Source organism: Coregonus lavaretus (assembly GCF_964263955.1).
Source record: "Coregonus lavaretus genome assembly, chromosome: 31".
Classification (NCBI taxonomy): Eukaryota; Metazoa; Chordata; class Actinopteri; order Salmoniformes; family Salmonidae; genus Coregonus; species Coregonus lavaretus.
In genome coordinates, this window is record NC_140018.1 from 990,317 (window position 1) to 1,017,558 (window position 27,242).

Sequence of the window (27,242 nt, forward strand, 5' to 3'; positions counted from 1 at the left end):
TTTTTGGTGTATTTGATACCATGCCGTTCCAGCCATTACCAAGAGCCCTTCCTCCCCAATTAAAGTGCCACCAACCTCCTGTGCCTCAAAAGGAGACGTGAAAGGTCCCTTAACAACAATATCCCCTTGTATCTCACTGCACCCCCCTAAAACACACTATACGCAATTATTCCCTTTGTAGAACTGTATTATTTAATATAGGCGTTAGTAGTATGTTTTTCATCTACTGTGTATATAATAAACTCAGCAAAAATAAATAAACGTCCCTTTTTCAGGACCCTGTCTTTCAAAGATAATTCATAAAAATCCAAATAACTTCACAGATCTTCATTGTAAAGGGTTTAAACACTGTTTCCCATGCTTGTTCAATGAACCGTAAACAATGAATGAACATGCACCTGTGGAACGGTCGTTAAGACACTAACAGCTTACAGACGGTAGGCAATTAAGGTCACAGTTATGAAAACTGTTAAATGATGTATTACATTCTCTGCTTCATTACAGTAGTTGCGTGTTCAATAATATGAGAGGATAGGCTTGCTATTATCGCATGTTTTTTAAGGTCGTAATAAAAAATGTCCGTTCCTTCCATGCAGAGTATTTTCTGTTGGCATTCTTAACTTTTTGGAACGAATTTAACCGTTCGTTAACTGGTTAATGAGGTTGGTTAGTCGGCAACAAAATTGACCGAAATTTGCATCCCTAATACAGACACATTTTTTTTATATATACTGTTCACACATTAGCCAGCTTTTGACATTCTTTTTAAAAGTGGTTATGGTTGGTATGGCGTTGAGTTGCTGTGGGAGTTTGTTCCGCTCAACAGCACCGGTATATAAAAATTTGTTCTTGCCTGATACGCTAATATTTAAAACACTGGCTCTGGTATTACGCTGGTGGACATCTCTAACAAATGAAAACATAGTTGGATAGGAACATGGGGACTGAGACCAAGTTGAATAAATACTACTATTTTCACGGATAGCCAGCCTAGCTGATTAAAATGCTCGACTTCCAGATGAGTACGGGTGGAGTATAACTACAACTTTCAGCAGCAGCTTGTTTTGGCTGGTCTGTAGCTTATTCTTTAGATGTTTGGGCTGCTGGTGAGCCATGATGTACAGGCATAATCAGTGTGACACTGGACTAGTGCACTTGCCTGAGTCTTTAGGGGAGTCTATAGCTAGGTTTCCATCCAATTAGCGACTGATTTTCATGTGAATATAAAAAAAACTAAATCTGCATAAAAACAATATGCGCATTTTCCCATCAGAGTTCTGTTTCCATCAAATTGACTTGTTGCGGATACAAGTCTATGCGTAAATACCTAGTGTTCATAAAAATTTTTTTAAATGTGTTTCCATCACATTTTCAACTCTAGGCTTACTGATGGTTTTGTCACAAAATGTTTTGCTAGGTATAGCCAACGTGCCCACTCTGGTACTGCCATGTGCATTGCAGGTATAGGCTACACGATGAGATTATTATGGACAAAAGTACAAGATTTATTTTTATTTGTCAAACGACAGCCAAGCATTGATCCACATGTCACCAGAATAAGACCCTCAATATTTATTGGAAAGGAGCATCAAGCTCATCACTGTGCACTTTCACCACCCGGTGAAGTTCATCATAACTTATTTCATCTGTAGTCTAATAAACTGCATGCTTTTCCAAGTCCTAGTGGGAGGACCACACAACATATCATCTGGTGACTCCAACTTTACTTCCATATGATGGTTATTATATCAATATTTGCAAATAAAAGCATTTCCACCGCCACATCTCACATCATTCATTTTACTGACACAAAAAAGATCCCTACTTGTCTGGCATATTTTGTCTTGTCAACATTTGGAAAGTTTACTGATAAATTAGCTTTTTCGATCAGGCCTGTCATGTACTTTACTCACATAATTAGGTTGGATGGAATCCTGATTAATGTCAAGCCATTTTGAGGATGCTGGAATTATATTTTGGACCAATGTGCACATGCCTACAGGAGAGTTTAAGTAGCTTAATCCGTTTAAAACATTGTGACTGGTTGTGTTTATGCCACACAAAACCACAGGAGGTTAGTGGCACCTTAATTGGGGAGGACGGGCTCATGTTAATGGCAGGAGCGGAATCAGTGGAATGGTATCAAATAAATCAAACACATGGTTTCCATGGTTTCCATGTGTTTGATGCCATTCCATTCGCTCCATTCCAACCATTATTATGAGCCGTCCTCCCCTCAGCAGCCTCCACTGCATAAAACGTAATACATTTTAAAAGTTAAATGACAAATATTTAGGCTTTATTGAAGTGTTAGGTTCTAGGTGCGTGAGGAGAAGAGGCAAAGCATGTTAAGCTTGCCTACATAACTGGGTCTGCCGGGAGCATATGTGGACACATTATTATAGGACGACTTGGGAGAATGATGATCTGCAACAGACAGCAAATCTCAGTATCAGAAGAAAAATGCTGACGGACTGGCCTGCTGCCGTGCCTTTCGAGACCTTATAAACTGTTGAGAGTACAACTGATCCAAATGGAACGAAAAATTCAAATCACAGGGCTTTTGCGCTGTCATTCAAATTACATTTTTACTGCAGCCTAGGGCAGAATGTTGTACTCACTTGAAAACAATAATGCAAGTCTAGATAGGCTAGTCTAGGTATGATAATTGTATTTTCCCTAACCAAGAATATCAATAGGGGAGCTTTTTGAGCTCTGTGTCTCATGTCTGCATTGTTCTTTCTTGCGCAATGATGCACCTGGCCTGTCCGCTGCCTATCACCTGGCCTGTCCGCTGCCTATCACTTGGCCTCTCTGCTGCCTATCACCTGGCCTCTCTGCTGCCTATCACCTGGCCTATCAGCTGCCTATCACCTGGCCTCTCCGCTGCCTATCACCTGGCCTCTCCGCTGGCCTCTCCGCTGCCTATCACCTGGCCTCTCCGCTGGCCTCTCCGCTGCCTATCACCTGGCCTCTCTGCTGCCTATCACCTGGCCTCTCTGCTGCCTATCACCTGGCCTCTCTGCTACCTATCACCTGGCCTCTCTGCTGCCTATCACCTGACCTCTCCGCTACCTATCACCTGGCCTCTCTGCTGCCTATCACCTGACCTCTCTGCTGCCTATCACCTGGCCTCTCCGCTACCTATCACCTGGCCTCTCTGCTGCCTATCACCTGGCCTCTCTGCTGCCTATCACCTGGCCTCTCTGCTGCCTATCACCTGGCCTCTCTGCTGCCTATCACCTGGCCTCTCTGCTGCCTATCACCTGGCCTCTCTGCTGCCTATCACCTGGCCTCTCTGCTGCCTATCACCTGGCCTCTCTGCTGCCTATCACCTGGCCTCTCTGCTGCCTATCACCTGGCCTCTCTGCTGCCTATCACCTGGCCTATCAGCTGCCTATCACCTGGCCTCTCCGCTACCTATCACCTGGCCTCTCTGCTGCCTATCACCTGGCCTATCACCTGGCCTCTCTGCTACCTATCACCTGGCCTCTCTGCTGCCTATCACCTGACCTCTCCGCTACCTATCACCTGGCCTCTCTGCTACCTATCACCTGGCCTCTCTGCTGCCTATCACCTGACCTCTCTGCTGCCTATCACCTGGCCTCTGCTGCCTATCACCTGACCTCTCCGCTACCTATCACCTGACCTCTCCGCTACCTATCACCTGGCCTCTCTGCTGCCTATCACCTGACCTCTCCGCTACCTATCACCTGGCCTCTCTGCTGCCTATCACCTGACCTCTCCGCTACCTATCACCTGGCCTATCACCTGACCTCTCTGCTGCCTATCACCTGGCCTGTCCGCTGCCTATCAGCTATTCCTATTTGTTCTTGTGGATTCATATTGAAAATGTATGCAGCTTTTAATGCTTTTTGCAAATCCGGACAAATGATCCACCTACCACTATTGTCCCTATGAATGGTGGATAGAGGGCAGGATGGACAGACTGGTAGACTATATTGACCTGTGGTATAGTAAAGGTTAGGGTTGTTGAAAAGCGTAGGTCATAAGGGAAGTACCAAAACACCTTGATTTAGGGGAGGTGCATGCAAGCAGTTGAGGAAATGTGTCTAGGATGGAAGAAATTATACACTGAGTGGACAAATCATTAGGAACACCTGCTCTTTCCATGACATATACTGACCAGGTGAATCCAGGTGAAAGCTATGATCCCTTATTGATATCACTTGTTAAATCTACTTCAATCAGTATAGATGAAATGGAGGAGACCGGTTAAAGATTTTTAAGCCTTGCGACATGGATTGTGTATGTGTGCCATTCAGAGGGTGAATGGGCAAGACAAGATTTAAGTGCCTTTGAACGGGGTATGGTAGTAGGTGCCAGGCACACCGGTTTGAGTGTGTCAAGATCAGCAACGCTGCTGGATTTTTCACGCTCAACAGTTTCCCGTGTGTATCAAGAATGGTCCACCACCCAAAGGACATCCAGCCAACTTGATACAACTGTGGGAAGCATTGGAGTAAATATGGGCCAGCATCTCTGTGGAAAGCTTGACACCCTGTAGAGTCCATGCCCTGACGAATTGAGGCTATTAGGAAGGTGTTCTTAATGTTTTGTACACTCCGTGTATAGTAAAAACATCAAAAGAGTGAATGTAAACCAGGGGAAAAAATGCACTACCCTTCCCTGTGCCCAATAAAAAACGAAACAACCCTGACGAATTTAGGCTATTAGGAAGGTGTTCTTAATGTTTTGTACACTCTGTGTATAGTAAAAACTTCAAAAGAGTGAATGTAAACCAGGGGAAAAAATGCACTACCCTTCCCTGTGCCCAATAAAAAAACTAAACAACCCTCCCCTATTTCCCCCACCTCAGTAAATCTCCAACTGTCCCTAATAACTGCTTTCTCCCATTTTTAATTTTTTAAAAGTCATTTAGCAGACGCTCTTATCCAGAGCGACTTACATGAGCAATTAGGGTTAAGTGCCTTGCTCATGGGCACATCGACAGATTTTTCACCTAGTTGGCTCGGGGATTAGAACCAGCGACCTTTCGGTTACTGGCACAACGCTCTTAACCACTAAGCTACCTGCCGCCCCATAAACAATCAACTAAGCCTCCATAATATAGATACAATAATATATAATGTAGAGACCACTACAGTAGAAGTTGTAGCCTCACCAACTATTACAACAAGACACAGACCATGTTTACGCCTAGCTCCAGTATATTTATTTGCTCATCATGGGGTCACTAATTGATGCCGCTGCATATGTTGATGGGATCGGACTCTGTAAATAGAACACATACACCAGTCATGTTAGTTTCTGCAGTAGCAGTCTACTGTAGCTAGCTAACGGTTAGATATGGTCCGGTAGGGTGAAGCTAACATTACATATCACATCGACAGATAGCAGCTGGTTAATTACATGTATTTGCTTTGGAATGTCTTGCGAGCGTATTATGAAAGCTAGCTAGCTAGATTTTGATTTAGATAGATAAATGTAGTTTGCTAGTTAGCTACGTTACCTCTGCTCGACTTCTAAGTAACCAATGAAATGCTACCCCCACCAGCTTTTAGGTTCACGTCCGGGTACTGAGCGCCACACCATGACTAAACTTTACAGTTGTTGTCGACACAGTAATAAATAAAAATAAATAGTTATTCGCAGACACAATAATACAAATAAATAGTTATTCGCAAGCTGATGTTCTATGAACAACTGTCTGGTCCAGTGAGTAATGTTAGCTACCTGTTGATTCCCATAGACCTGGTCGGCATTTTGATTGAACGTCACGACCCTGCCCACCTGTGGGGAAAACAACCTATGGTTACCTAGGTTACCCCATTGGCTCACAGCAAAAACTATACCTTTTTCAAACACACTTTTGTTGTTGTCTGCTTGTTTTAGTCAATTGCAAATCTACATTTTAAAGAAAAGTACAACATGTCTACAGATTACTTTTCAACATTGCCTGCTCCTAGCGTTCTCACCACTCGTAGGGCTTCCCTTAGCTACCGACCAGAACATTTCATCTAGCCAAGACGAACAACACAAACAAACGGACTATACAGCTACAAGTAGTGAATGGAATTAAACGGACTGTACTAAATTAAATGTCTTAGCTGATTTTTGACCAGGCTACATGTAAATTGAACAACACAGCAGCATTTCGGCATGTTTTTATTTTATTTTCTGTTTAACAAAACATCGACAACGAAGTTTCCTCTTTTACAATGGGGGTCAATAGGAAAGAATGTTGGTTTTCCCCAATTTGTGAATACCTTATTATTACGGGGGTCCACTCGACAGGCGATACTAGCTACATCCTGAAATCGATATGAATTCTGGATATTGTGGTTTGCTTACAACCAGGACATTTAGATGGCCGTTTCTACAGGTGCGATGCAGAAACGCTCGTAGTGAGGAAATTCGTGATTTTGTACAACACAATATTGACATATTAATGGCCCAATACAGGGAAAGAGCAGCGGTGAAATTTCCCTTTAAGAGATTAAATAAGAATGTTTACCAATAAAATAAAGTATAATGTCTTCTTCTTCTTCAAATATAATAATATAATAAATAATAGTTCAAAGGCTATTTGCAGATCTCAGAAATAGAGTAAGCCAAGAAAACATGTGTGTTAATGGATTTAGCCACAAATGGATGAAATTATTATTAACAGAAATGCGCTCAAGAAAAAAAAACGACAAGTACCATGAAACAGTCGACCGGAAATGTATTTAGGAAGCGGAAACACGTATAACAGCGGAAGAGAATGTATACAATGGAAATCCAAAAATCAATTAAGTTATGAAAAACACCATTAATTGCTTTCTTTGTCCAGCTACACATAAAAAAATGGCGGATATCTAGACCTCGTTTATGCAAGGTTACATGGTGCGTTAAGTTACTGGATGAAAACGGCTACAATCGAGAGGTTTATTTATGATATTTAGGTAAGTTAGCTTGATAACTAATCGGCTAATTTCGCACATACTTGTTTTTTTCTATAGCTAGCTAGCTAACGTTACTGATGTTAACCGTTGCCGACATCCTATCATTAACTAGCAAGTATACTTTCTATAACAAACCGCACTTAAATTTGTAACAGTAGTTAGTTAGCTAATATCTTTCCTAGGTTGCTCTTTTTTTGACCTTTCAGTCAAATTAGCCTGGTACGTGTAGTCATTGATGCTAACATCATTAGCTAGATAGTTAACATAATTCGATAGTTAGCTGTCTACAAAGGATCATTAAGGGCCGGGAGCAAGTTAGCAAGCTGCAACAACACCCACATGACAGAGCGATTTGATCTGACTGCATCCCTTCACTCAGCAAGCCATTTGGCTAGCTAGTGTTAGCTATCATTTTAATGGGGCATTTTTAATCATGGATGTACAGCTGTTAGCTAGGTCCGTGTCACACAGTTGCGAGTTAGCTGTGTCTATACCAGAGCTACGTAGAGATGTAACTAGGGCCAATTATGCCTGAATTGCTTGAAAATGCATTGGCATATCTGATTGATCTTTATTTTATTTTTTTATCTGTGTATAGAACTACTGGAGAAGCCGAGTTTCCTGGATAGCAGCATGAGCTGATAGTTCCTGAGGTCTTCCAGAAGAGGTGACAAAAGAGAGGCTGACCGGAAGATGCCAAGAAGAAAACAACAGAATCCTCAATCTGTCAAGTGTAAGGGCTCAAACTGTCCGTTCTTATAACTATTGTTGGCTACTGTTATATAGCCTGGGTACCGGTCTGTTTGTGCTATGTATCATTCTAAACATAGATCATGTTTGGCATATGACAAAGAGTACAAGAAGTGGAATGTTAGAACAAAATAGGTCTAGATTTCAGGCCAACTGTTATATGAATTGGCCCTGTATAGAACAGTGATGGTTGCTCCATTCTGTACAGGGCAACATGCTTTAGAATGCCATTGTTAATCTTTGTACTCTAGTCTTAAAACGCGTCCTGTCTGTGTACACAGACTAACTGATAGTCACATTTTGAAATACAGGAACAACAGCATTCATTCACAACATAATTAGTTTACTGGAATGTTTGTAGGGTGTAAACTAATTTGGTAATGTTATCCAACATGGTGAACCTACTCTGAGAGGTTGGATCTTTACGTTTATATAGAGCCATAGAAATGGACATACTGTATGTGATACAACCATTCTACCCCAATAGGCATTTCACTGGAGAACCTGGCAATGCTTAAGCAATTGTTTTCACATGATAATCTTTGAGGAACAGATGAGGTCCAAAAATTATAAGAAACCATAAGGCATATAGTAAGATGCAGGAAATGACTTGAATGTGATCAGATAGCCTACAGGAAATGACTTGTACAGGCTATGTCATCAAACCAAGCTTTATTTATACAGCACATTTCAGACATGGAATGCAACACAATGTGCTTCACAGGAAGAAAAACAACAAAAACAAAAAACGGAAATATTTACTTCACAATAAACATAAGAGGATAAAAAAAACTAAAGAATATTTTTAAAAAACTGAACGACTAAAAAACACCTTAAGGAAAAGCAAAGCTAAAAAGGTGTGTTTTTAAGATCTCTTTTAAAAATGTCCACAGATTCAGCCCCCCTCAGGTTCTCTGGCAGGCTATTCCAGAGGCTGGGGGCATAGCAACTAAAGGCTGCCTCTCCATGCCTCTTGGTCCTAGGCTTTGGGCTAGTTAAAAGGTCAGTGCCAGAGGACCTGAGGGACCTACTGGGTACATCACTTAAAAGCATGTTTGACATATATATTGGGGTGCACAATCGTGGATTTAAAAACCAATAGAAGAATCTTAAAATTAATTCTAAAACTCACAGGCAGCCCAGTGCAGAGACTTTAAAACCGGTGTAATGTGTGCTCTCCGTCTGGTCTTGGTCAGTACTCATGCTGCAGCATTCTGTATGTTTTGCAGTTGACCAATGGCTTTCTTGGGTAGACCAGACAGGAGAGCATTACAGTAGTCAAGCCTGCTTGTAATAAAAGCATGGATGAGTCTCTCTGTATCAGCCTGAGAGAGAAACGGTCCCACCTTGGCAATGTTCCTCAGGTGGTAAAAAGCTATGTTGGTGACATTTCTAATGTTTGATTCAAAATTGAGTTCAGAATCTAAAATAACACCTGGGTTTTTTTACCTGGTGTTTTATCTTTATTGCCGTGAATTAAAATGTGCGTCCAGATTCTCTCTCTGTGCTTTGGCTCCAACAATAAGTACCTCGGTCTTGTCTTGATTTAGCTGGAGGAAGTTCTTAGCCATCCAAGTATTTAAATCACTAATACAGTCTAATTTATCCGTGGATCTAAAATTCTCTGGTGACATAAATGTAAAGTTGTGTATCGTCTGCGTAGCAGTGAAAATCAATGCCGTGCTTTTCTGATAACGTCATAGACACAGGGAGAATCTAAATTGCATTTCCTAGCTTTCAAATAGGCACATCCTTCTCTTCTCTCCCCTTCAACTCTACCCCCGGGTCCTATATACCTGGTAAAATAATGGTTAATTAACGACTCTAAAGTGGCCCCTATAAAATTGTTGTGATATACACTGCTCAAAAAAATAAAGGGAACACTTAAACAACACAATGTAACTCCAAGTCAGTCACAGTTCTGTGAAATCAAACTGTCCACTTAGGAAGCAACACTGATTGACAATACATTTCACATGCTGTTGTGCAAATGGAATAGACAACAGGTGGAAATTATAGGCAATTAGCAAGACACCCCCAATAAAGAAGTGGTTCTGCAGATGGTGACCACAGACCACTTCTCAGTTCCTATGCTTCCTGGCTGATGTTTTGGTCACTTTTGAATGCTGGCGGTGCTTTCACTCTAGTGGTAGCATGAGACGGAGTCTACAACCCACACAAGTGGCTCAGGTATTGCAGCTCATCCAGGATGGCACATCAATGCGAGCTGTGGCAAGAAGGTTTGCTGTGTCTGTCAGCGTAGTGTCCAGAGCATGGAGGCGCTACCAGGAGACAGGCCAGTACATCAGGAGATGTGGAGGAGGCCGTAGGAGGGCAACAACCCAGCAGCAGGACTGCTACCTCCGCCTTTGTGCAAGGAGGAGCAGGAGGAGCACTGCCAGAGCACTGCAAAATGACCTCCAGCAGGCCACAAATGTGCATGTGTCTGTTCAAACGGTCAGAAACAGACTCCATGAGGGTGGTATGAGGGCCCGACGTCCACAGGTGGGGGTTGTGCTTACAGCCCAATACCGTGCAGGACGTTTGGTATTTGCCAGAGAACACCAAGATTGGCAAATTCGCCACTGGCGCCCTGTGCTCTTCACAGATGAAAGCAGGTTCACACTGAGCACGTGACAGACGTGACAGAGTCTGGAGACGCCGTTGAGAACGTTCTGCTGCCTGCAACATCCTCCAGCATGACCGGTTTGGCGGTGGGTCAGTCATGGTGTGGGGTGGCATTTCTTTGGGGGGCCGCACAGCCCTCCATGTGCTCGCCAGAGGTAGCCTGACTGCCATTAGGTACCGAGATGAGATCCTCAGACCCCTTGTGAGACCATATGCTGGTGCGGTTGGCCCTGGGTTCCTCCTAATGCAAGACAATGCTAGACCTCGTGGCTGGAGTGTGTCAGCAGTTCCTGCAAGAGGAAGGCATTGATGCTATGGACTGGCCCGCCCATTCCCCAGACCTGAATCCAATTGAGCACATCTGGGACATCATGTCTCGCTCCATCCACCAACGCCACGTTGCACCACAGACTGTCCAGGAGTTGGCGGATGCTTTAGTCCAGGTCTGGGAGGAGATCCCTCAGGAGACCATCCGCCACCTCATCAGGAGCATGCCCAGGCATTGTAGGGAGGTCATACAGGCACGTGGAGGCCACGCGCACTACTGAGCCTCATTTTGACTTGTTTTAAGGACATTACATCAAAGTTGGATCAGCCTGTAGTGTGGTTTTCCACTTTTAATTTTGAGGGTGACTCCAAATCCAGACCTCCATGGGTTGATAAATTTGATTTCCATTGATAATTTTTGTGTGATTTTGTTGTCAGCACATTCAACTATGTAAAGAAAAAAGTATTTAATAAGATTATTTCATTCATTCAGATCTAGGATGTGTTATTTTAGTGTTCCCTTAATTTTTTTGAGCAGTGTATTTTCATTTTCCTCCAGAGATGTTAGATTGGGTTCAAGTCCGGGCTCTGGCTGGGCCACTCAAGGACATTCAGACACTTGTCCCAAAGCCACTCCTGCGTTGTCTTGGCTGTGTGGTTACGGTCGTTGTCCTGTTGGAAGGTGAACCTTCACCCCAGTCTGAGGTCCTGAGCGCTCTGGAGCAGGTTTTCATCAAGGATCTCTCTGTACTTTCCTCTGTTCATCTTTGCCTTGATCCTGACTAGTCTCCCAGTCCCTGCCGCAGAAAAACATCCCCGCAGCATGATGCTGCCACCACCATGCTTCACCGTAGGGATGGTGCCAGGTTTCCTCCAGATGTGACGCTTGGCATTCAGGCCAAAGAGTTCCATCTTGGTTTCATCAGACCAGATATTATTGTTTCTCATGGTCTGAGAGTCCTTTAGGTGCCTTTTGGCAAACTCCAAGCGGGCTGTCATGTGACTTTTACTGAGGAGTGGCTTCCGTCTGGCCACTCTACCATAAAGGCCTGATTGGTGGAGTGCTGCAGAGATGGTTGTCCTTCTGGAAGGTTCTCCCATCTTCACAGAGGAACTAGAGCTCTGTCAGAGTGACCATCGGGTTCTTGGTCACCTCCCTGACAAAGGCCCTTCCCCAATTGCTCAATTTGGCCGGGCGGCCAGCTCTAGGAAGAGTCTTGCTGGTTCCACACTTCTTCCGTTTAAGAATGATGGAGGCCACTGTGTTCTTGGGGACCTTCAATGCTGCAGAAATTGTTTGCTATCCTTCCCCAGATCTGTACCTCGACACAATTCTGTCTCGGAGCTCTACGGACAATTCCTTCGACCTGGGGAATCCTGAAGTATCTCTTTAAACAGTCTAATGCGTGGCAGCGGTGTGTTGCAGTCATTCAACCCTCTACTTTATGCAGGTCAGAAGGCAACTTTCCAGTGCTACTAATGTTGTTATCAAAACAAAATCAGACAAACCCAGAGTAGAATAGTTTACCTAGTCGGCTTGTTGTTGTGTCGTCTATGTAATAATAATAATAATAATAATAATAATAATAATAATATGCCATTTAGCAGACGCTTTTATCCAAAGCGACTTACAGTCGTGTGCATACATTTTTACGTGGTCATGTGAGATAAATATTCACCCCGAGGTGCATTCAAGTTGCGACAGGGAGGGAAACGTATTCTGACAAGGAGTCAATGCACAACTATTCTTAATGCAATTGCGGGAAAACACTTTTGAAAGCAGTTTTGGCCTTTGTTAAAGAGTGGGGTCCCAGTTGTCCATTTCTACCATCTGATTTCTTTACTCCTTCAACTGCCAGAGTTTCAATCATGGTTTAGATCATCTACAGATGCATTATAACAACATGCTGTGATTATCTGCAGAGACATTATCACAACATGCTGTGATTATCTACAGATACATTATCACAACATGCTGTGATTATCTACAGATACATTATCACAACGTTATGTGAAGATGGGAAGTCCTCAGTGCAGGAACAATATAATGAGGAGAGCGCCTCATTCTGGTCCACGCTAGTTTGTTCAGCACGTAATACTTGTTTTGCAGCCATCTAATACTTTGGTCAGGTAAAAATGTATAAAACATTTCACTATCTGACATGATGGTAGGCTACGTATTGGGCTCATTTCTGGAGGTGGAAATTATATTTTTGATGGTAGAATGTCCTTTTCTTTAAAAAGTCACCAGAACTGAGGCCGGACCCCTTAAACAAGGGGGACTGGAATTGGCCAAACTTGCAGTTTAATACATGTACAATATGATCCTCTTTCCCTAAAAGCATGATGCTTCATGACTTTCTCAAATGAAAGGGGAGGTTAACTTGGTGCCAGACAATCGATTTAAAGTTTTAGTCATGGGATTTTTGTTTGTTGCTTTAACCCCTGTGAAAAGCAAGAGAAGGAAACCCACACATACTGTAGCCTACAGATACGCCCCGAATGGCACCCGGTTCCCTATATGGTCTCTGGTCAGAAGTAGTGGACAAAACATTAAGAATACCTGCTCTTACCGTGACAGACTGACCAGGTGAATCCAGGTGAAAGCTATGATCCCTTATTGATGTCACTTGTTAAATCCACTTCAATCAGTCTAGATGAAGGGGAGGAGACAGGTTAAAGAAAGATTTTAAAGCTTTGAGACATGGATTGTGTATTTGTGCCATTCAGCTGGGGAATGGGCAAGACAGAAGATTTAAGTGCCTTTGAACGGGGTATGGTAGTAGGTGCCAGGCGCACCAGTTTGAGTGTGCCAAGAACTGCAACGCTGCTGGGTTTTTCACGCTCAACAGTTTCCCGTCTGTATCAAAGAATGGGTCACCACCCAAAGGACATCCAGCCAATTTGACACAACTGTGGGAAGCATTGGAGTCAACATGGGCCAGCATCCCTGTCGAACGCTTTCGACACCTTGTAGAGTCCATGCCCTGATGAATTGAGGCTGTTCTGAGGGCAAAAGAGGGTGCAACTCAAGATTAGGAAGGTGTTCTTAATGTTTTGTACACTCTGTGTATAGGTCAAGGGTCGGATTTTAGTTTTTAAAAAATTAACTCAAAACACATTTGTAGCTGAATTCCTGGTGATTTAATGTAGGAAATCTGTTCACTAATAAAAATACGTGATCGTGTCTCAATATAATCAAGCTAGGGAATGATTGTTATTTTGGAAATACAATCTCATTTTGGAGTTTAGTTGTGGTCAGTCTGCAGTGTGCACATTATTAGAATTATGCCCCGATAAAAATCGTCCCGCAGCTGAATCTGCTTGCCTTGGGAATAGGGTGCCATTTGGGGCATATCCATTCATGTACTGTCATGCATCACACTATCCACTAGGGGGCAGCAGAGTGTTAACTCTTTATTTTTATTTTTTTACTTAGCAAGTCAGTTAAGAACAAATTCTTATTTACAATGACGGCTTACACCGGACAAACCCGGACGACGCTGGGCCAAATGTGCACCGCTCTATGGGACTCCCAATCACGGCCGGTTGTGATACAGCCTGGAATCGAACCAGGGGGGGTCTGTAGTGACGCCTCAAGCACTGAGATGCAGTGCCTTAGACCGCTGAGAAGCAGTGCCTTAGACCGCTGAGATGCAGTGCCTTAGACCGCTGAGATGCAGTGCCTTAGACCGCTGAGATGCAGTGCCTTAGACCGCTGAGATGCAGTGCCTTAGACCGCTGCGCCACTCGGGAACTCTGAAGGCCTCTGTGGCAGACTGAAAATCACAGGCAGCTGGTGTCTTTGACTACTGGATATTCATAGCTGTGTTTATCAAGTGTGGTTTTTTTAACATTCATTTTGAGAAGTTCCAATTTCTGTCATTAAGCCTAACAAAACACGGCTTGATTTAATATTAAATAGCTTTCTAACACGTCAAGTTAAGGATCATATCACCTCTACCTTACCTGACACTCTAGACCCACTTTAATTTGCATACTGCCACAAAAGATCCACAGACGATGCAATCGCCATTGCACTGCACACTGCCCTATCCCATCTGGACAAGAGGAATACCCATGTAAGAATGCTCGTCAAACATCTCATTCCAAAATCATGGGCATTAATATGGAGTTGGTCCCCCCCTTTGCTGCTATAACAGCCTCCCCTCTTCTGGGAAGGCTTTCCACTAGATGTTGGAACATTGCTGCGGGCCTGGCTAGCAGTCGGCGTTCCAATTCATCCCAAAGGTGTTCGATGGGGTTGAGGTCAGGGCTCTGTGCAGGCCAGTCAAGTTCTTCCACACCGATCGACAAACCATTTCTGTATGGATCTCGCTTTGTGCACGGGGGCATTGTCATGCTAAAACAGGGAAGGGCCTTCCCAAAACTGTTGCCACAGTTGGAAGCACAGAATCGCCTAGAAAGTAATTGTATACTGTAACGTTAAGATTTCCCTTCACTGGAACTAAGGGGCCTAGCCTGAACCATGAAAACCATCCCCAGACCATTATTACTCCTCCACCAAACTTTACAGTTAGCACTATGCATTTGGGCAGGTAGCGTTCTCCTGGCATCCGCCAAACCCAGATTTGTCCGTCGGACTGCCAGATGGTGAAGCGTGATTCATCACTCCAGAGAACGCGTTTCCACTGCTCCAGAGTCCAATGGCGGTGAGCTTTACACCACTCCAGCCGATGGCCATGAAAACCCATTTCATGAAGTTCCCGACGAACAGTTCTTATGCTGACGTTGCTTTCCAGAGGCAGTTGGAACTCGGTAGTGAAGACAGACGATTTTTACGCGCTTCAGCACTCAGCGGTCCCGTTCTGGGAGCTTGTGTGTGGCCTACCACTTCGCTGCTGAGCCGTTGTTGCTCCTAGACATTTCCACTTCACAATAACAGCACTTACAGTTGACCGGGGGCAGCTCTAGCAGGGCAGAAATTTGATGAACTGACCTGTCAGCAACGGGTGTGGCTGAAATAGCCGAATCCACTAATTTGAAGGGATGTCCACATACTTTTGTGTGTATATATAGTGTACCTTTTTTAAAAAGTTAGGGGCGTGGATCAGAAAACCAGTCAGTATCTGGTGAGCACCATTTGCCTCATACAGCGCGACACATCACCTTCGCATAGAGTTGATCAGGCTGTTGATTGTGGCCTGTAGAATGTTGTCCCACTCTTCTTCAATAGCTGTGTGAAGTTGCTGGATATTGGCAGGAGCTGGAACACGCTGTCGATCCAGAGCATCCCAAACATGCTCAATGGGTGACATGTCTGGTGAGTATGCAGGCCATGGAAGAACTGGGACATTTTCAGCTTCCAGAAATTGTATACAGATCCTTGCAACCTGGGGCCGTGCATTAACATGCTGAAACATGAGGTGATGGCGGCAGATGAATGGCACAACAATGGGCCTCAGGATCTCATCGCGGTATCTCTGTGCATTGAAATTGCCATCGATAAAATGCAATTGTGTTCGTTGTCCGTAGCTTATGCCTGCCCATACCATAACCCCACGCCACCATGTGGCACACTGTTCACAACATTGACATCAGCAAACTGCTTGCCCACACAACGCCATACACGTGGTCGGTGGTTGTGAGGCCAGTTGGATGTACTGCTAAATTCTCTAAAACGATGTTGGAGGCGGCTTATCGTAGAGAAATAAACATTACATTCTCTGGCAACAGCTCTGGTGGACATTTCTGCAGTCAGCATGCCAATTGCACGCTCCCTCAAAACTTGAGACATCTGTGGCATTGTGTTGTGTGACAAAACTGCAAATTTTAGCGTGACCTTTTATTGTCCCCAGCACAAGGTGCACCAGTGTAATGATCATGCTGTTTAATCAGCTTCTTGATATGCCACACCTGTCAGGTGGATGGATAATCTTGGCAAAGGAGAAATGCTCACTAACAGGGATGTAAACAAATTTGTGCACAAAATTTGAGAGAAATAAGCTTTCTGTACATGTGGGAATTTTCTGGGATCTTTTATTTCAGCTCATGAAACATGGGAACAACACTTCACGTTGCATTTATATTTTTGTTCAGTTTAGTTATCGATAATGTAATGCTAGATCCCACGGGGGGACAGTATGAAAAATTGTATGCACTAACTGTAAGTCGCTCTGGATAAGAGCGTCTGCTAAATGACTAAAATGTCAATCTAATTGTTGCTCTGTGTTGCAGTGGATTCTGAAGATGGTGTAGTAACCATTGGAGCTCCAGGAATCCTGACCTTGGAGGCAGATTTCCTTCTGGGACACGACCTTGAGTTTGTTGACTCCGACCATGACAAGATCCTAGGTCTGGACGACAAGTACTCAGGTTGGTACTTCATTTATTAAAGCTTCATTTGGCCAGGTTAGCCACCAATTAGCTAAAATCTCTCTGGTGAGGGAGACCTGGGCCCGAATTTATAAAGTGTCTCTGAGGAGAGTGCTGCTGACCTAGAATCAGTTTTGCCTTTTTAAGATCTGGGTAAAATTAGATTAGATTAGCACTTCTAATGTGGTGCTTTATTATAGTTGTGCCAACCGGTATGCATTGGTTGAAGCTCAATGTTATATTCAAATCGCCCTACCATCATACTGTATATCTAAGCCAATATGACACAAATGTCGATGACAGTTGGCAAATCAACTTGATTTCTGACAGGGTTGTTAGCATTAGCATAATTTCTGACAGGGTTGTTAGCATTAGGATCATTTCTGACAGGGTTGTTAGCATTAGGGGTCATCATTTCTGACAGGGTTGTTAGCATTAGGGGTCATCATTTCTGACAGGGTTGTTAGCATTAGGGGTCATCATTTCTGACAGGGTTGTTAGCATTAGGGGTCATCATTTCTGACAGAGTTGTTAGCATTAGCATCATTTCTGACAGGGTTGTTAGCATTAGGGGTCATCATTTCTGACAGGGTTGTTAGCATTAGGGGTCATCATTTCTGACAGGGTTGTTAGCATTAGCATCATTTCTGACAGAGTTGTTAGCATTAGCATCATTTCTGACAGGGTTGTTAGCATTAGGGGTCATCATTTCTGACAGGGTTGTTAGCATTAGGGGTCATCATTTCTGACAGGGTTGTTAGCATTAGCATAATTTCATATAGTTTAATTTTATTGTTATTCTTTTGTATTTTATGTTTGTTGTGTAGTAAGTATTTCAGTTTATTTGTTTTTTTTCCCCTGTGAAACACGTTGTTGCATTCCATGTCTAAATAAAGCTTGATTTTGATTTGATCAGACCATTTTTTTTGTCAGAATCTAGCTCAAATTCTAGACGTCGAATTAAAACAAGGCTACGTCGTCTGTAAGGTAACCGTTAAACTTAGATCCATTTGGACTGAGTAAGTTTGTAGGTGCAACAGATTTGATTAAATTCACTATTTACCGCTCTCACGTGCACATTTCTGGCCAATAAAAACCAACGATGTGCTACCTTTTTTGTAGCATTTCTGACAATGCTCACATCTTTTCAGCGGAATCGGAGTTCTAAAACCGGTGCAGTTCAGTTGCTGTGCAACAGGAGCAACTAGCTAGGAGAAGGCTAGCAGCTGTATCTAGCTAGCTAATGCCAGTTGGATGAGAAGCAAAAGGTAGCTAGCTAGCTAGGTATATTTAGCTATGGAAGGTTTTTTTATATGGCTTAAGTCATCAGAGCACAAACATAAGTTAGCGAACCTCCTTGGCTGCTATTACTGTTGAAGTCAGAAGTTTACATACACTTAGGTTGGAGTCATTAAAACTCGTTTTTCAACCACTCCACAAATTTCTTGTTAACAAACTATAGTTTTGGCAAGTCGGTTAGGACATCTACTTTGTGTATGACACAAGTAAATTTTCCAACAATTGTTTACAGACATTATTTCACTTATAATTCACTGTATCACAATTCCAGTGGGTCAGAAGTTGACATACACTAAGTTGACTGTGCCTTTAAACAGCTTGGAAAATTCCAGAAAATGATGTCATGGCTTTAGAAGCTTCTGATAGGCTAATTGACATCATTTCAGTCAATTGGAGGTGTACCTGTGGATGTATTTCAAGGCCTACCTTCAAACTCAGTGCCTCTTTGCTTGACATCATGGGAAAATCTAAAGAAATCAGCCAAGACCTCAGAAAAAAAACTGTAGACCTCCACAAGTCTGGTTCATCCTTGGGAGCAATTTCCAAACACCTGAAGGTACCACGTTCATCTGTACAAACAATAGTACGCAAGTATAAACACCATGGGACCACGTAGCCGTCATACCGCTCAGGAAGGAGACGCATTCTGTCTCCTAGAGATGAATGTACTTTGGTGCGAAAAGTGCAAATCAATCCCAGAACAACAGCAAACGACCTTGTGAAGATGCTGGAGGAAACAAAAGTAACTATATCCACAATAAAATGAGTCCTATATCGACATAACCTCAAAGGCCGCTCAGCAAGGAAGAAGCCACTGCTCCAAAACCGCCATAAAATGCCAAACTACGGTTTGCAACTGCACATGGGGACAAAGATCATATTTTTTGGAGAAATGTCCTTTGGTCTGATTAAACAAAAATAGAACTGTTTGGACATAATGACCATCATGGAGGAAAAAGGGGGTCGCTTGCAAGCTGAAGAACACATTTACATTACATTTACATTTTAGTCATTTAGCAGACGCTCTTATCCAGAGCGACTTACAGGAGCAATTAGGGTTAAGTGCCTTGCTCAAGGGCACATCGACAGATTTTTCACCTAGTCGGCTCGGGGATTAGAACCAGCGACCTTTCGATTACTGGCACAACGCTCTAAACCACTAAGCTACCTGCCGCCCCACCATCCCAACCGTGAAGCACGGGGGTGGCAGCATCAAGCTGTGGGGATGCTTTGCTGCAGGAGGGACTGGTGCACTTCACAAAATAGATGACATCATGAAGAAGGAAAATTTTGGATATATTTAGGCAACATCTCAAGACATCAGTCAGGAAGTTAAAGCTTGTTCGCAAATGGGTCTTCCAAATGGACAATGACCCCAATCATACTTCCAAAGTTGTGGCAAAATGGCTTAAGGACAACAAAGTCAAGGTGTTGGAGTGGCCATCACAAAGCCCTGACCTCAATCCTATGGAAAATGTGTGGGCAGAACTGAAAAAACGTGTGCGAGCAAGGAGGCCTACAAACCTGACTCAGTTACACCAGCTCTGTCAGGAGGAATGGGCCAAAATTCACCCAACTTATTGTGGGAAGCTTGTGGAAGGCTACCCGAAACAATTGACCCAAGTTAAACAATTTAAAGGCAATGCTACTAAATACTAATTGAGTGTATGTTAACTTCTGACCCACTGGGAATGTGATGAAATAAATAAAAGCTGAAATAAATCGTTATCTCTACTATTATTCTGACATTTCACATTCTTAAAATAAAGTGGTGATCCTAACTGACCTAAGACAGGGAATGTTTACTAGGATTAAATGTCAGGAGTTTAAATGTATTTGGCTAAGGTGTATGTAAACTTCTGACTTCAACTATATATATATATATACACTGCTCAAAAAAATAAAGGGAACACTAAAATAACACATCCTAGATCTGAATGAATGAAATAATCTTATTAAATACTTTTTTCTTTACATAGTTGAATGTGCTGACAACAAAATCACACAAAAATTATCAATGGAAATCAAATTTATCAACCCATGGAGGTCTGGATTTGGAGTCACCCTCAAAATTAAAGTGGAAAACCACACTACAGGCTGATCCAACTTTGATGTAATGTCCTTAAAACAAGTCAAAATGAGGCTCAGTAGTGTGTGTGGCCTCCACGTGCCTGTATGACCTCCCTACAACACCTGGGCATGCTCCTGATGAGGTGGTGGATGGTCTCCTGAGGGATCTCCTCCCAGACCTGGACTAAAGCATCCGCCAACTCCTGGACAGTCTGTGGTGCAACGTGGCGTTGGTGGATGGAGCGAGACATGTCCCAGATGTGCTCAATTGGATTCAGGTCTGGGGAACGGGCGGTCCATAGCATCCTCAGGAACTGCTGACACACTCCAGCCACATGAGGTCTAGCATTGTCTTGCATTAGGAGGAACCCAGGGCCAACCACACCAGCATATGGTCTCACAAGGGGTCTGAGGATCTCATCTCGGTACCTAATGGCAGTCAGGCTACCTCTGGCGAGTACATGGAGGGCTGTGCGGCCCCCCAAAGAAATGCCACCCCACACCATGACTGACCCACCGCCAAACCGGTCATTCTGGAGGATGTTGCAGGCAGCAGAACGTTCTCCACGGCGTCTCCAGACTCTGTCACATCTGTCACGTGCTCAGTGTGAACCTGCTTTCATCTGTGAAGAGCACAGGGCGCCAGTGGCGAATTTGCCAATCTTGGTGTTCTCTGGCAAATGCCAAACGTCCTGCACGGTGTTGGGCTGTAAGCACAACCCCCACCTGTGGACGTCGGGCCCTCATACCACCCTCATGGAGTCTGTTCCTGACCGTTTGAGCAGACACATGCACATTTGTGGCCTGCTGGAGGTCATTTTGCAGGGCTCTGGCAGTGCTCCTCCTGCTCCTCCTTGCACAAAGGCGGAGGTAGCAGTCCTGCTGCTGGGTTGTTGCCCTCCTACGGCCTCCTCCACGTCTCCTGATGTACTGGCCTGTCTCCTGGTAGCGCCTCCATGCTCTGGACACTACGCTGACAGACACAGCAAACCTTCTTGCCACAGCTCACATTGATGTGCCATCCTGGATGAGCTGCACTACCTGAGCCACTTGTGTGGGTTGTAGACTCTGTCTCATGCTACCACTAGAGTGAAAGCACCGCCAGCATTCAAAAGTGACCAAAACATCAGCCAGGAAGCATAGGAACTGAGAAGTGGTCTGTGGTCACCAACTGCAAAACCAGTCCTTTATTGGGGGTGTCTTGCTAATTGCCTATAATTTCCACCTGTTGTCTATTCCATTTGCACAACAGCATGTGAAATGTATTGTCAATCAGTGTTGCTTCCTAAGTGGACAGTTTGATTTCACAGAAGTGTGATTGACTTGGAGTTACATTGTGTTGTTTAAGTGTTCCCTTAATTTTTTTGAGCAGTGTATATATATATATATATATACATACCAGCTCTGGGAAAACTGCCATGCTGCTAATGTATAATACATGCACACACCAGAATGTTGCTGTTAGAAAATCCAGTGCAAATTCTAGCCCTTACCTTATGCATTAGTTCAGTACGCAGTTCCTCCCCTCTCAATGACATGTTCTTCTTATCATTATAATCCAAATGTGCTCTGACTGATCAACACAGTGCCAAGTTAATTTTCAATGTGTTCCCGGAAACCTGAATTCGCCATCAACAAGTAAACAAATAGCAGGGGTGCGTGCGTGTTGCAACAACAACAACAATAACAACAACAACAACAACATCATCATAAACAATCATTCCTTGCTTGCTGGACCTGTGCGTAGTCAAAAGAAAATGCCATGCTTGCTAACTTGGTTAGCTATGTGATAAAATGAAACAGTTTTCAACACATCAACTGTTATAGACAAATATTTTACCAAGCAAGATAATTAAATGTTCAATTAGTACTGAGTGAATTAACAAACATTTTGGAGCGAAAACGTGTGCTGTCATCACCAAACTGTACATTTTTAAATAGTGACAATTTTACAAATCTGGAACAGGGTTCGTAGCGCACCTGGGATTTGAAGGTCCTGGGTTTGCCTACCGGAGGGGATATTCTGACCATTCCCTTTTGTGTATAGTTTTTGACACCCCCCTCCCTTTCCCGGTGGCTCTAACCAGAATAGAAAGAGGAGTGGGAGGCCCCGGTGCACAACTGAGCAAGAGGACAAATACATTAGAGTGTCTAGTTTGAGAAACAGACGCCTCACAGGTCCTCAACTGGCAGCTTCATTAAATAGTACCCGCAAAACAAGTCTCAACGTCAAAAGTGAAGAGGCGACTCCGGGATGCTGACCTTCTAGGCAGAGTTGCAAAGAAGTCCAGTGTCTGTGTTTTTTTGCCCATCTTAATCTTTTATTTTTATTGGCCAGTCTGAGATATGGCTTCTTCTTTGCAACTCTGCCTAGAAGGTCAACATCCCGGAGTCGCCTCTTCACTGTTGACGTTGAGACTGGTGTTTTGCGGGTACTATTTAATGAAGCTGCCAGTTGAGGACCTGTGAGGCATCTGTTTCTCAAACTAGACACTCTAATGTATTTGTCCTCTTGCTCAGTTGTGCACCGGGGCCTCCCACTCCTCTTTCTATTCTGGTTAGAGCCAGTTTGCGCTGTTCTGTGAAGGGAGTAGTACACAGCGTTGTACGAGATATTCAGTTTCTTGACAATTTCTCGCATGGAATAGCCTTCATTTCTCAGAACAAGAATAGACTGATGAGTTTCAGAAGAAAGTTATTTGTTTCTGGCCATTTTGAGCCTGTAATCGAACCCACAATTGCTGATGCTCCAGATACTCAACTAGTCTCAAGAAGGCCAGTTTTATTGCTTATTTAATCAGCACAACAGTTTTCAGCTGTGCTAACATAATTGCAAAAGGTTTTTCTAATGATCAATTAGCCTTTTAAAATGATAAACTTGGATTAGCAAACACGTGTCATTGGATCACAGGACTGATGGTCGCTGATAATGGGCCTCTGTACGCCTATGTAGATATTCCATTACAAATCAGCCGTTTACAACATTAACTATGTCTACACTGTATTTCTGATCAATTTGATGTTATTTTAATGGACAAAAAAATTGCTTTTCTTTCAAAAACAAGGACATTTCTAAGTGACCTCAAACTTTTGAACGGTAGTGTTTATTCCACATTAGTATACCCTTTTCCACAAATGTAGTTTTACATCTGACAAACTGCTATGAACCGAGTTTAAACACATTTTTCATAAGGCCTAAAGATATCAATATTATATAATTTAGCAAACGTTGTAAAGATGATTGCATTTCCACTGTCATTTTAAATTACGTAGGAGCATGTAGAATACAGTTCTATTTCTACTGTGATGTCAGTGGCTGATTTGTGTGAGCTTGTTTTTGCACAAACCATTTTTTTTTTAGAATGGTTTTTTTATTCTACTGCCTCCCAAATATATTTGAATATTGTTCTAAACAATAACAATTCTTATTGTTTGTCCCCCTGCAGTAGAACAGGTAGAGGTGTCTTATCATGGTGTCTTTAACCCTGTCTTTAACCCTGTCTTTAACCCTGTGTCTTATCATGGTGTCTTTAACCCTGTCTTTAACCCTGTGTCTGATCATGGTGTCTTTAACCCTGTCTTTAACCCTGTGTCTTATCATGGTGTCTATAACCCTGTGTCTTATCATGGTGTCTATAACCCTGTGTCTTATCATGGTGTCTATAACCCTGTGTCTTATCATGGTGTCTATAACCCTGTGTCTTATCATGGTGTCTATAACCCTGTGTCTTATCATGGTGTCTATAACCCTGTGTCTTATCATGGTGTCTATAACCCTTTATAAATAAATGTGATCGATTGATTGTCTTTAACCCTGTGTCTTATCATGGTGTCTTTAACCCTGTCTTTAACCCTGTGTCTTATCATGGTGTATATAACCCTGTGTCTTATCATGGTGTCTATAACCCTGTGTCTTATCATGGTGTCTATAACCCTGTGTCTTATCATGGTGTCTATAACCCTGTCCTTAACCATGTCTTATCATGGTGTCTATAACCCTGTGTCTTATCATGGTGTCTTTAACCCTGTGTCTTATCATAGTGTATTTTAACCCCGTAAAGACTGTAAAGATTTATCCTCAATGTTTTTGTGCCTTTCCCCCTGCTGAAGACTCAGTATGGGCAGTCATTGGCTTCTCTGTGTAACATGTCTTATGATGTTGTCTTAAACCCTGTGAATCTACACAGACTGGACAAAACATTAGGAATACCTGCTCTTTCCATGACATAGACTGACCAAGTGAATCCAGGTGAAAGCTATGATCCCTTATTGATGTCACTTGTTAAATCCACTTCAATCAGTGTAGATGAAGGGGACGAGACAGGTTTAAGAAGGACTTTTAAGCCTAGAGTCAGTTGAGACATGGATTGTGTATGTGTGCCATTCAGAGTGTGAAGTGCCTTTTGAACAGGGTATGGTAGTAGGTGCCAGGCGCACCGGTTAGTGTCAAGAACTGCAACTCTGCTGTGTTTTTCACGCTCAACTGTTTGCCGTGTGTATCAAGTATGGTCCACCACCCAAAGGACATCCAGCCAACTTGATACAACTGTGAGAAGCATTGGAGTCAACATGGGCCAGCATCCCCTGTGGAACCCTTTCGACAGCTTGTAGAGTCCATGCCCCGACGAATTGAGGGAGATGCAACTCAATATTAGGAAGGTGTTCCTATTGTTTGGTCTATTCCTCATACTGCTGTTTTCTGTCTCCCCTGTAGACTCCGTAGCGGCTGAGATCGGCTTCTCTGTGTACTCTCTGGGTGATGAGGAGAGTTGTCTCAGTATGGAGAGTGACGCAGACGACCGAGACCCTCGTACCGCCACCGCCACCCGCACCGCCACGGAGAGCCAGGGTGACCAGGAGGAGGGCCCCGACCACCAGCCCCCCTTTCCCCCCTACCTGTCCTGCCGGGGCTGTGGCCAGGACCTAGTGGGACCCTACTGTCACCGTTGCTGCAAGGGAGGAAGTGGGGACTTCAGCGCCGCGTTCGGCGGCTTTCGCTACGGTTCGCGATCACAGGCGGACGATGGCGAGGAAGGAGACGGAGGCGGGATAGACGGCGCTGATGGAACGGACGATAACTCCACGATGGGTGACGACGGTCCGTCCTCCAAGCTCTACTCCTGCCAGCTGTGTGGCTTCTCCTCCCGTTACGCCAACCACGTCAAGAGGCACATGAAGACTCACAACGGGGAGAAGCCGTACCACTGCCCCCTGTGTACCTACGCCTCAGCCCAGCTGGTCAACCTGCAGAGACACCTGAGGATTCACACTGGGGAGAAACCATACAGGTGTGACTCCTGCTCCTTCGCCTGCAGTTCCCTAGGCAACCTGAAGAGGCATCAGAGGATGCATGTGGCGGGACAGGAAGCAGTCAGACCTGCTAGTGGACCTCCTATTGGTCCCTCTGCGGGTGGGTGTGGTGTAAAGAGGCACTGGGAGGATGAGCCTAGTGCTTCAACTGAAGGTAATGTCCAAAGTCTTTCCATGAAAAACGTGAATTAAAGAGTTAAGGTCTGGACTATTTCTCAAGTTAGACCATTTTGAATAGTTTTAAAGATGTGTTCTTGTATATTTTCCTAAAATTATATTGTGTATGTATTTATATATTTAGGCAATAATTCTAGTTTTTTTTTTTCAGCTGAACTTGTTTCTCCCACGTCTGATCTCTTTCCAGAAGCCCTAAAGCCCGACCAGAACCTCCACGTAGGAGGCCATAGCAGAGACTACTTGCCATGCTGTGATGGACTGACGGTACCACCACCGCCAGAGCTCCCTGAGCACCAGCCCTCAAGACTTCTGGAGGCGCCTGGCTGTGGACCTGGGACTGGGTCTATGACTGGGGCTAGGGCTGAGTCTGGGAGTAGGACTGGGGGTTTAGGAGGGTCTTTGACCGGGTCTATGACTGGGGCTAGGGCTGAGTCTGGGAGAAGGACTGGGGGTTTAGGAGGGTCTTTGACCGGGGCTATGACTGGGGCTAGGGCTGAGTCTGGGAGAAGGACTGGGGCTTTAGGAGGGTCTTTGACCGGGGCTAGGCTCGGAGCTGTGGTGGGAGCGAAGTCAGAGGACACACACAGGGACTCTCTCCCTCCGTTCCCGTTCCTTTTCACCTGTCGTCTCTGTGGTATCCCCCTGGAGGACGAGGACGGCTCCACCACCCAGATCTGTGCCAAGTGCACCCTGGACATGCTGAACAAAGACTCATCCGGCCCCAACAGCCCCGGGGAGCGCGGGGACAAGGTCTACACCTGCAGCGCCTGTCCCTTCCTCACCCACTACCCCAACCACCTGGCGCGACACATGAAGACACACAGCGGCGAGAAGCCCTACAAGTGCCCTCAGTGCGACTACGCCTCCGCCCACTTCGACAACCTGAAACGCCACCACAGAGTCCACACGGGCGAGAAGCCGTACAAGTGCCACCTGTGTGACTACGCCTGTGGCAACCTGGCTAACTTAAAACGCCACCAGCGGGTCCACTCGGGCGCCAAGCCGTTCCAGTGCGCGGCGTGCAGCTACAGCTGTAACCAGAGCATGAACCTGAAGAGACACATGCTGAGACACACGGGCGAGAAGCCCTACAAATGCCAGGAGTGTGGCTACACCACGGGACACTGGGACAACTACAAACGCCACCAGAAGAAACACGGCCTCGCCACCGACGGATGGGTCAAAGTTCAGATGCCAGGTGCCCATGAGGAGGAGGAGGAGGAGGAAGAAGGGGAGGAAGAGAGGGTGGTGGGACAGCCGCAGAGGAAAGAAGGAGAGATGGTGATGCAGTATATGTCCAGATAAGAGGAAAGGGAGAGCTGGGCCATACATTTTTAACATGCATTACATTGGAAAAAGACTTGAAAATAAAAGCAAATCTACCAGCAAAATCCTAGATTGTTTTCTCAACGTCCTTATGTTTTTTTTTTTGTGTTGTTATTTTGTCAACTATCTTCGGTGGCTGCTATGTACAAT

The 27,242-nt window shown here is 44.2% G+C and overlaps 1 protein-coding gene across 4 annotated transcripts in view; it reads left to right on the forward strand.

The window, feature by feature from the left end:
• LOC311106424 (zinc finger protein 513-like) overlaps window positions 1-27,180 on the forward strand; it is a 28,622-nt gene extending 1,442 nt beyond the window's left edge. Inside the window, exons 1-5 of one of the 4 annotated variants that reach the window (XM_084148754.1) lie at window positions 6,723-6,929; window positions 7,528-7,662; window positions 16,773-16,910; window positions 24,994-25,743; window positions 25,918-27,180. In XM_084148754.1, the coding sequence (XP_084004880.1) occupies window positions 7,623-7,662; window positions 16,773-16,910; window positions 24,994-25,743; window positions 25,918-27,071 (2,082 nt within the window). In that variant the 5' untranslated portion in view covers window positions 6,723-6,929; window positions 7,528-7,622 and the 3' untranslated portion in view covers window positions 27,072-27,180. Of the gene's footprint in view, window positions 1-6,722; window positions 6,930-7,527; window positions 7,663-16,772; window positions 16,911-24,993; window positions 25,744-25,917 lie in introns of those variants that run through there. The other 3 variants (XM_084148756.1, XM_084148757.1, XM_084148755.1) reach the window with 3 other exon arrangements.
• The last annotated feature ends 62 nt before the right edge of the window (window positions 27,181-27,242 follow it).